This window comes from Bactrocera tryoni, chromosome 3 (assembly GCF_016617805.1).
Source record: "Bactrocera tryoni isolate S06 chromosome 3, CSIRO_BtryS06_freeze2, whole genome shotgun sequence".
NCBI classification, from domain to species: domain Eukaryota; kingdom Metazoa; phylum Arthropoda; class Insecta; order Diptera; family Tephritidae; genus Bactrocera; species Bactrocera tryoni.
In genome coordinates, this window is record NC_052501.1 from 59266783 (window position 1) to 59278683 (window position 11901).

Sequence of the window (11901 nt, forward strand, 5' to 3'; positions counted from 1 at the left end):
TACAACAATTCATTTAAACATTTACGGGTTATAAAACATATACATTTTTCTCGTGACGAGGAAATACTTGAGATCTTAATCCAATTTAGATCTGCTGAGATTATATATGCAAAGAGATAGAAAAAAATCGCTCAAAAAGTCTAAAATCGTTCTAAATCGAAGCTGTATGGTATGAAGATATTAATATGTGTTATCATAAATTATTGTTTGAATTAAAAAAAAAATAAAAATAAAAGTAAATAAATAAAATAATAATAATAAAATAAAATATGTTAATAAATATAATAGAAATACGTTGCACAAAATACTAAGAATATTTTGTAGTAAATATTACAACCACTCTATTGATGATATGGTTTTTTCACTGAGTGAATGTTGTATATATGTATATATTATATAAATGCTTGTTGGTCGTTTGAGCAGCAGTTGTTATTAAGGTATAAGCGACAAATTGTATGATATACATAAGTATATTATTATTACAAGCGGAGTAAATTGTGCTGATTAAAATAAAATAAATCATAACGTGTAAGTGTTAATTCTATAAAAACTAACTAAACATGGCATCATGCTTAAAACGTTATGTTTGATCTTATTCATAATATTGTTACATGTTAGCAAAAGCAAAATGTAAGTAATCATGGTGATTCTAAAATGTTTAAAAATTTTATTTTGATGACCTTTTTATTTTTCTGTTTGTTAAATGACCATTTCCGTTTCCGCACCAAGCTGGTGTTAATATTACATATAATGACAAGATTTATAAGTTATACATAAAAAAACTTGTAAATCTAATATATTGTGAATTAAAACAATTTCCCTACGAATGTTGCATATTTTAATAGAATACATATACCAAATTCGTTTTAAAATATTAGATATAAATATGGTAGTAGACAACGATCAAAAATCACAAATTTAGTTTAGTATAGTCGATAAAATATTGTAATAATTAATCAATAAACCTAACTATTGTTTTCCTGCAATGAAATTAACTGCTGACTAATCGAAATAATCCTGATCCTTTAGCGAAAGAGTTTTCTAAGTCCAATATTTTCCTTCCATGTTTTTAGTCAGGAACTTATTGATACAAAATGGTATTTTTATTGGTTTGTGTTTCCTTGCAGAATTATAACAATATCGGATAAGTACATATGCTTATAAAACCAGACGATTATTTTAGAAAAATTGAGTTAAGGAAATCAAGAGAACCACCAGAACTTAGATGGTCCATCCATAATTTAGATCTTCTATTTATCCCAATGATATACACGTGTAAATAAGATGACTTATTGATAATATTGGCATTTACAAATCAAATCTAATGTCTTTTTTGCAAAGTTAAATAATGTGAAAACGGATCTGGGTGTTTCGCTTCTAATAATTGCCATTAAATATCAATCATCATATCCAGAGAACTATAAAAATATTAATTACATTATGAGCTATTCATTGTTTTAGAAGAACTTGTATATGTATAGTAGGCTAACGTGGGAAAAATTTTGCTCATTTCATAGCCAACACTGAACTTAAATTTTTCTAAAGAAACATGACTCGCATTAGTGTTAAGTTATAATTTTTTTACCATTTAAATTGAATTTCTGGTGCCTACATAAGAAATAAATAGGTAAGAGGTGCGTTGTCAGAGAACTATCTCCCTTCTTACTTATCTAATAAATAAATATATACAATGGGGGAAGGTTTAGAAAACTTACCTCTACAAGGATCATTCTTTTGTAAAAATTCATCCAGTGCAACCCAGCCTCCACCGACACGCACCATAACAGTACTCCGCAAAATTCTTACTAAACGTAGCTTTTGTGAATCCCCGAACTATAAAATTATGTTTTTTGTAGTATTTAGTACTTTCCAAATATTACAAAAATAACGTACTCTATATTTGCCTTCTCCTACTTGGAATACACGGAACTTTTGCCTGCAAGTGCACAGCATAACCAGGCGTTTTACTTCGTCGTGTATTTTATCAGAATCCGTGGCAGGTTTACGTTCTTGCCAATCAGGTCTTAGTGCAGCAATAAATTCTTGCCAATCAATTAGACCTTCACCATTTCGATCGAATAAATCTGCTACAGCACTCATTTCCATGCGAGACGTATCGAATTCTGAAAATAAAAATTAAATTATTATATGTAAATAGATAACAAATATTGCTTAATATGAATACTTGTGTTTAATATGCCATCCATGAATTCACTACGCGGAATGAGACCATTGTTGTCCTTATCCATTTTTCGAAACAGATCTGTTAAGCGTGATTTTTTATGGTTCATGTATTTAAGGAACTAAAAAATGAATAAATTTTAAAATTAATGAAATTCAGATACTAATTTTTAAGCCTACTCTTTTCCTCCAATCATCCCAACTGAAGTTTCGCACTCGTTCCATGTCCTTCAAATACATCATATGATCATGAAGACGCCGCTGACGTTCCCATGACAACATCCAAACATAACGCCATTTATCCCATAATAAACTGGCGCGGGGTGACCGAAACTCTATCTCTATGGATACCGGATTGACGCTGTTAAAGTAAAAATAATTCAAATGTTATTTAAAATATAAGTGTTTTTCTTATTTGCAATGTTATAACAAAATAATGATGAAAACATTTCTTTATATTTTTTTATTTCTTTATAATGTGTAACTGTTAACATAATTTTCGTTAACTTAATTATTTTTCAGAGAGAATTTTTTGAGATAGGAGTAAGCTTTTTGTTTTGCATTGACAAATAATACTCTCATGTTATTACTTTCAAATTGCAAAAGTAAAACAAAAATCTTACTCTTCAACTCTTATTGCATACGAGTTACTTAAAACTCACCGTATAACTATAATTATATGAGTAATTAATAAAAGTTATGAAATAACTCTTATTTTGTAAGCAAGAAATAACAAGTAAGGAAGGGCTAATTTCGGGTGCAACCAAACATTTGATACTCTTGCAACTTGGAGGAATCAGTGCGAGGGAAATACATTAAAGTGTAAAAATTCAACCACAGGATCAGAATCAAAGCAATTTTACTATATACTATATAACTCACAGCGGCCGACATATGGCATAAGATTTGTTAGAAAATGAAGTTATATGTTATATTTGGGAGTGGCGGTATTATCTACCTGATTTTATCTATTTTTATTCATCCCAAATACTACTAATATGCCACACACTCAAAAAAAATTTCCCTGGGTTTCCTTGAGGTACATACAATTACCAAGCATATGGAACAAAGTTAGTGGATGTACGAAAATCCTGGCAATAGGAGTAGGTCAATTTCGCCCAATTGTATCTATTTTCGGCACAGAGATACTATCATTGAGATATTTCAAAGATTGGCGGATATAAGCGCATAAAGTCAAATAGAATTTTGAAAATCTTTATATTACATATATGGGGCTCAGGAAAGGTCAATACATCATTTTTGATATGAAGAAATACTAATGTCAGGAAAGGATTCTGTAAAAATTTAAATGTGCATAAAACTTATTAACTTTTTTAAAACTTATCACTTTTTGAAAATTATTTTCTCACAGGTGCCCCTTTGCTACTGCGATTCCTTGTGTCAAAATACAGTTTTCTATCTTAATTTAGTGCTTAGTTATGGCACTTTATAGGTGTTCGGTTAATGACGTTTTGTGGGCGTGACAGTCGTCCGATTACGCCAATATAACTCGAAATTTTTTTTGTTCTATGGAACCCGCATACCAAGTTTCATCAAGATATCTCAATTTTTACTCAAGTCACAGCTTACACGGACGGACTGACAGACAGACAGTCTCTCGGTCATCCTGATCATTTATATATGTATATATAACTTTATAACTATCTCGCTTAGTTTAATGTGATACATATAACCGATATGTGAACCACACTATAATACTCTGCAGTAACAGATTGCAAGAGTATAAAAATTTATATTTTGATTTTTTATTATTATTTTGTGAGGTAAAAATAAAAATCAAATTTTAAAAGTTTTTGAAATAGTTGTGTACTCAAAAAAAAAACAAACATTTTCTACTACTGCATCAATATATCCGACCCGTCCTACATAATTATTTTGTAGTCAAAAATTATACAATTACTATTATTTTCTGTCCTTGCTCCATAACGTTTTTCCGAAATCTATTGAACAGCGTAGACTCTTGAAGAACTTAAAGCGCAAAACCCCAATAGTAGCATATGTGATATTGCCGTCTTAATAAGGAGAAGGTGCCAACACACCATTAGCAATATTATCACCATAACTCTCAATACTGTCCACAATTGAGCATGGAAAGCGGATTTGCTGGTGAATCCAGGGAAATACAAAATGCTTCCATGGAGGCTCCCTTCGATAAATGGTCTTGAACAGCAAATTGCTGTGGAAGGCTCGATGGATTGTGCATAACGGGAGTTCTAAGAACTACCCAACGGCCTCTTCGCTGAAACTGCGCGGCAAAACTACTGGCTGCATGAGAGTTTACATATAGAACCATTGGAATAGTTCAATAGGTAATGGGGTTGGCAGGCATCGACTTCATGATTTCACTTCAATTGAGAAAGAAAATTCAGAATAAAATTTGGAAGGGATGGTTGACTTAAAGTAACGTCCTTGCGCACGACACATTAAAAATTTATACGAAAGGGTGGATTTATTAAGAAGATGTACTTGTCGGAGTTAAGTTAAAACAGCTTTTTGTAGACAGTTGCCGGAACACTGCAATGTATTAAGATAGATTGAGAAGACTTCAGGAAATGTCAAGAGCAAGAGACCAAGGAACCTATGTAGAATCTCTTGAGTACTTATTTGACTCTCCACGGTATTAAGACAGAAGTATCGTTAGTGAGGCCCCGGAACCTGTTGAAATTCGCATCAAGCGCTGGCACTCCATCTAGTATAGCTAAGTATAACCTACACCAAATGTTAAAGGACGAAATACAATCTGTTTTTTTTTTCATAATCTTGCAGGTCTACCATAGTGCAAATGTGTATTTGTATAATATGAAATTGTATTAATTACCACATACCTTGGTGAAAATCGGGGGCCGTAATGCGGTAAGCGATCTCTATCGGGTGTATCACGGCTTGGAGTTAAGCGGCTGAAGTTAAAAAAATATATATATTTAACTCTGAATTATCGTTTAAAAATGTAAGTATAGCTTTCTTAGATGCATTCGTACTTAAAATGCAAAATTTTGATGAAATCTTAAATATGCAATTCAACATTGACAAATATTATTAGTAAAAAATATTAACGATAAATGCCAATAATACTCATTGGTAAAAAAAAAAATATTTTTCCAATTCTAATTGAATCCTAAAATATATAAACATTAAATAAAAATATGTGTATTTAAATATACATACTTAAGTCGACGAGAATTAAGCCCTTGATCTCGTGAACCTTTGAAACTGAAAAAAGAACAACACAACATATTTTAAAACTTTTACTATAGTATATTCGTGTAGTAGTGAAGTTTTATCGTATCTTATAATACAAAAAAACTTACCTTTGTCTTCGTAAATTGCCATCGGGGAATTTTTCGGCTAATTCATGGCTACAGGTATGGATATTTAGATTCAGTCAGTAGGTTTACATTCCGTAACGTTAGTGAAGCGTTTAAAAACACGGTAGTAAAATAGAAAAAATATGTAATGAAATTTATAAAAAATATTGTACTGAAAAATAATTGAACATCTTAAAGAGGATGTAGGACAAAATTATTAAAAACTAAAAAAATAAAAAAATTATTGAAATAAATTGAGACATTTGAGACTTCAAAGATCCTTTCATATCAGTCAGTTGACAAAGTTATAGCGAAAAATAATTAATACTGCATAAATGGTACCATCAAGTTCGAAAATCGCTATAACAGGTGTACATTAGGGTATTCCAAAATTAAAGTTTTTCCTTGACGCACACCCTCATCTTTATTCAATCATATCAAATTAAGTTTGGTGTAGTTAGGATGACGATAAACTCCATTATTAAATCTTACCAAGTCGAATTGCTCAAAGGTATACTTTGAGATATCAATGATATTTTTAAATGGAGATAGGTGTCGAGAATTTATAGAGCAAATTCTGGGTATCATGCACCAAATCAGGTGGATGGCGAGGGTGATTTATGTACTTTTTAGCGCTCAACTAAAAATGTCGAACAAGCATAATGCATGGCGAAATCCTACGTTAAACCATGGTTCTAAAATTTTTTTGCTGCAAAACCACCATATCAAGATTTGTGTTTTTTAAGTCAATGACTTATGAATAAATCGATACTAAGGTCTCGAAAGTAGCTTACAGAAATTAACCCATTATTTATGATGAGTAAATTTTGTAGAATAATATTTTTTATATATAATATTAATATGTAATATGTTTTGGTTATATTAATGTTTTATGAACTAAATAAGCTTGTACTTCGAAAAATATTCAATATACACCTGGTACAAAGATTTATATTTTTTGCTCGGTACTAAGTCGGCATGAGCAGCCATGACTAAATAGCCTTAATATTTTACTTTATACAAATAAGGCCATTTAGAAAGTAATAGAGGGTATGCGAATCAATTTGCCAAAAAAGCCTTGCCTTATACCTTGGGACACCCTACTGTACATCTCGTGTTAGCAACAATGTTAAAACTTGTTCCAAAACATGTGTATCCCCTAAAACAATATGAACTTTTCAGCGTTTTTGCTATAAAAAGAAAGTCTTTAAATTTCGTTATGCAATTTTTAAGTTGAAGGATCCAAACGGTCCTATTGACGGGAAGACAAGTAATAAGTGAGTAGCAGTTATCAAGGCCAAAGGAGATAAAATATTTGTAATATATAATTTTTTTGTAAAGCTAAACTTACATTGGCGTTTTAGACACTCGTGACATGCTTCTGCGTGCACCTGAAAGTTGTTTAGGTTTACATGCCCGGTCAACTTCTACTTGTCGGCGTGCAGTATTTTCCATGAACTCTTTATGATCTTCGATTAGTTTTTCCAATTCTGTAATATCGTCCGGCAAAGCTTCTTTTTCCAAATCTACCAACATACAACATATATGTTTATGTGACAGTGAAAGGTTAAGAATAAAAGGAAAAAATAAGTTTCGCAAGTGCTAATATTTCATTTATAAAATATTATAACTATTTTGACGTTGACTTAAAAGTATTTAGAAGTAATGAAATAACGTAATATATAATATAAATTATATATACTAATGTACTTAAAATTGAAAAATTTACTTAATAGTGTAGCCTCTAAGCCATTAAGCCAAGCCAAAAGTTCTTCTATTGTATTGTCCAAGTCTTTAAGTGATTGCAAATGATGATTTAATTTGGTTTCTCGATTAATAGACCATTGAAGCACTTCATCCCAACGGGTTTGGATTATTGATAACCAATTCTTTATTATTGGGATTGAATCTGGGTAAGCTTTGTTAATAATTTCTTCTGCAAACTGGAATGTTTCTGTCTTCTGGATCTCACGATTTTGCAAATCTTTTAAAAACTCATTATGCATCGTGATCATTTCTCGTGTTATTTTTTCATCATCTGGAGCATTCTTTGCATAGCGTAACTTTTGCTCGGCATGATCTAACCAATCAAACAATGAATGTATTTCTTTATTTAATTTCTCAGCATCTTTCAGTGCTTCTCGTAAGCAATTGTTGCGTTTGTTTGCTGCTTCTTTCACTTCATTCCAAAGGAGTTGAAGCTCATTAAGTTGTTGATCTATTTGAACATTATCACTCGACTTCTCCAGCTCTTTGCCGGTTCTCAGTACACCTTGCATTTGCGTTGAGCGTTTTTGTAAATCATGTTCGATATGCTTATGATGCTCTATTAAACCTTGTACAGTTTCTAAGTCACCATGTACTAAAATATTTTCATTTAAACGAGTTTTGGCCTTTTTCAACCATTCAAGTAATTCACTAAGGGCATCGGAAAATTGACCGGACAAAAGTAAAGCTTCCTCCATTTTACGTTGACGTTCAATACTTTTTGACCATACAGTTGACCATTTCTCCTTAAGTTCTGACAGCATTTTACCGAGGACTGTTTCATCTCCTTTCGGAGCTCTTTCTAAAAGACTTTTGCCAGAGCGCATTGTAGTATCGTAAATTGTTTGTTTTGTTGTTAATTGTCGATGAGCATCTTTCAACCTGCTAATAAGTTTTTTTATTCTGAGAGGCTCTTTTGATTTCGTTGCTTCTTCAATTATTTGATCCAGCATTTGATTAGTATCATTAAGATATTGCATAATGCTATTCCAAGAATCGTTATATTCCCTTGCTTCTTTATAACCGTGGTCTAAGGCACGAGTCCGTTCAGCAGTTTTGCTCACGATACGCTCCCAACGATGTTGAACAGAAACAAGTAGATTTTTTATTAAAATTACGTCTTGCTTTTGACTAAAATATTTCAAATGAGTTCCTTTCTTATCAAGTAACAACATTGCTTCACGGTGAGTGCTAACATCTTTTTGTAAAATTTTATGCTCTTCCATTTGTTCTTGAATTGTTCGTAAAACGCGAGAAACAGCTGGTGCATTTGATAAGTGATTCTCGGCTTGGTCTAACCAATCAACAAATGCTTGAAGGGTGTCATGGAACTCAGTAGCTTCCTTTAATGCAATTTCTAATTTGATCTTTTTATCTGAAGCACGAGAAATTATTGCGTCCCATCGTTGTTTTAATGTACGTAGAGTATGTTGTAAGTTACTTGAAGGTACTTTTATATTATTTTGTCGTTTGATATATTCCTGGCCCTGAACTTGAATTGTCTCAACTTTGGGACGATTTTCTTCTAACTCATTGTAAACTTCCATAAATCGTTCCAGTTGCTCAGTTGCAGTTTCTGGCAAACCACCAACAGGTTTACTAGCACTAATTACAGCATCCACATCACCAAGCCAACCAAGAATATCTTGAACTTCTGCAATATATTCTTGTGCTTCATGTAATGATTCTTCAAGCTCATGTTGACGATCAGATGCCTTTTGAATTAACATTTTCCATTTGGAATTTAATTTTCGTAATTTCTCTTGTGTGGTGGAAGCTTCTAATGTTCCCTTCTCAGTTTCAATAAGCTGCCTGCCGGCATCGTTTAAGGTATCCACAGAGTTTTGATGAGCTTGAATGTCATTAGCAATTACTTTTAGTTTGGCTAATTCAACCTCCAAAAGCTGTGGATCTCCTGGTATCTGAAATATTAAGGAACTTAGAAAATGAAGAAAATGTAATATATTAATAAGTTACCGGTTTCAACTGATCTAAGGTGATGTCCGTTTTATCAATCCATACTAATAATTCGTTAAGTGCATGTTGAAATTGACCAAGATGTAAAAGAGCGTGTTCTAAATGTTTTTGTCGATCTACCATACTGCGCAGTAACGTTTCCCAGCGTTGATTAGCAGTTGACAATGGTTTACGAATCGATGCAGCTTGCTCAATAGATGTACGATCTGTTAATTCTACGGCTTGCCTGTTTGTAACGCAAATTGTCATTAGCAGATGACATTTTTTTTAAGTATCAGCAATATAGCACCATAGGCTTAGTTGCTTAATTAATTTTTATAATGTAATATATCTGATTTTTGGTTATCTTTATATATAAAAATAACGTGTCACGTTGTTTGTCCGCGATGGGCTCCTAAACTTTAGCACACTGTGTCCAGTTCTAACTAACTTAGACTATATTATAATAAAAACAATTTATAAATAAAAAAATACAGTAAGAGCCCTATTAAGCGGACATCTCTTTAACTATACACATTGTTGATGTTTTTTAGGTACAATCTATTAAACGAACAACTCCATTAACTGGACAGAAAGGCTGGTAACCAGACATTGAGAAAGAAGCCTTAATTTGTATGAACATATTCAAAATTAAACCCTTGGATTCTTATACCGACAAAAACGTGTTCGCCTTTATTCGTAAATAAATTTTCATTGTATTGAATAGTTTATTATATGAATACCACAGCAAAGCGTGGCCGGATCCACTAGTATTTCATAAAAATAAACAAATAAGTGGATATACTTATATGTCTTGCGAGCAATATTTTCTATTGAATTCTATTTTGTAAGTATTCTTTGTACACATTAATCTAATAATTATGTTTTTTTTACTTTCTTGTATCATGGCTTGACAATTGATTTGAAATGAAATCGGTGAAAATAAACAAGGCAACAAGACACGATTTTCATGTAGAATTATTAGCAATTCTATTAAATATTAGTTAATTACTAATTTAGAAAATGGACAAATTACTTGAAAATATTTGTGTGATACAATACCCAGAAAAAAATGTTGCCGTACACCGTAATGATAATATTTTACATTATACTAGAGGCCCGCCCCGGCTTCACACGGGTATTAAACAATCATTTCAAAAGTTATAATTTTGTAGATATTCTCCCAGACATACTTCCTTGTTTTTGCGTGGAGTCACTACAAATTAGTGAAAAAAAGGAAATTCGAACATGAAAGTATATTGTTACCAGTTTTTTTATATTGCAACCAGTTGCTACAGATTATTATAGTTTTGTTCACCTAACCGTTGTACGTATTGCATAAAACTAAACGAGATAGATATAGGGTTATAAATACTATATAAAAGATCAGAGTGACAGAAAAACTTGAAATCCGGTTGACTGTCTCTCAGTCCGTCCGTGCAAGCTGTAACTTGAGTAAAAATTGGAATATCATGGTAAGCAGGTTCCTTAGTACAAAAACAAAATCGAGTTCGTAGATGGACACCATTAACCGAAAACCTATAAAGTTCCATAACTAAGCACTAAATTAAGATATAAAACTGTAATTTGGCACAGTCGCTCGCAGTAGCAAGAGGCATCTGTGGATACGAAATTAAAAAAAACAGTCGTGGCCCCGTCCTCTAATATGTTTAATGTGTATATCTCCTAAATGACTAAAGATACAACAACCGAATTCGCCCAGCATGAATATTATAAGAACTCCTACCGATTTTTTGTGTATGCCACCTTATGACTAAAAATTGTTCAAATCCAACAAAAACTGTTCAAGCCCTCAGGTGCCAAATATTTGGACCCCAGTACCCATAGCTGGCTTTTGATCGAAAATATCGGTGAAAATATAATTGAAATTCAGTGATAGTACTTAGTATTTGACAATGGTTTGTTTGCATGTCAAAAATGGGTTGAATCGGACCAATATTTCCCTTAGCCTCCATATGCTTAAATAAAGATAATCAAACTTCCGGGTGACTTGGTACCGCATGTATCGACTAATATAAAAATTGTAAAAAGGCCTTTACTATATATTTTACTTTCTCTGCTCCTGAAAAATAATTTATTAAGTCAGAGCTTCCCTGTAAACGATATTTGATGTTAACTTATTTTGTGAGAGCAATATAAATTGATTTTCAGGACCTCTGTCCCGCGATAGACCAACATACAGTTGGACTTGAGTAAAACATTCTTTTCGTAGATCAATCCCTACAAATTCGAAAGTTTGGCTTTGAGACTTGTTTGTAGTTGGAATGAAAGATGTTTTCACTTGAAATTGGCAGATTATTTGGGATCATCGGAATCCTCGGTATATGAGCTAGATGACAAGCTGGTGGCCCGGTTATAATAGGAATTCCTTTTTTAAAGCCAATTGATGTGATGGCAGTCCAAAAGGGTTAAATGAATTTAAAAACTCCTGGGGATAATGCACTGCGTCTTCGATATTTGTCACGGTGTCTATCGATTTGTATTTTTTATTTCTCCGGAAAATGTTTGCATAATTAGATCGTTTATTTCGTTGACAATGTCATTCCTTGGTGGCACTATTGCCCTACAATACAACCAATGAAATTCCTTTACGTGCAAATTCTCAGTATCCTCAGTCAGGGTATACTGCATCTATTAAAATTTCTAAACT

The 11901-nt window shown here is 32.3% G+C and overlaps 1 protein-coding gene across 19 annotated transcripts in view; it reads right to left on the bottom strand.

Moving 5' to 3' along the window:
• Positions 1–11901, bottom strand: part of LOC120772369 (microtubule-actin cross-linking factor 1) — a 145869-nt gene that overhangs the window by 8762 nt on the left and 125206 nt on the right. For all 19 annotated transcript variants that reach the window (XM_040100955.1, XM_040100954.1, XM_040100943.1 and 16 more), the window contains 10 exons: positions 9252–9477; positions 7237–9196; positions 6859–7033; positions 5511–5558; positions 5368–5412; positions 5028–5099; positions 2362–2542; positions 2186–2303; positions 1894–2123; positions 1716–1833 (listed from right to left, as the gene is read on the bottom strand). In XM_040100955.1, coding sequence (XP_039956889.1) covers positions 1716–1833; positions 1894–2123; positions 2186–2303; positions 2362–2542; positions 5028–5099; positions 5368–5412; positions 5511–5558; positions 6859–7033; positions 7237–9196; positions 9252–9477 — 3173 coding nt within the window. The remainder of the gene's footprint in view (positions 1–1715; positions 1834–1893; positions 2124–2185; positions 2304–2361; positions 2543–5027; positions 5100–5367; positions 5413–5510; positions 5559–6858; positions 7034–7236; positions 9197–9251; positions 9478–11901) is intronic.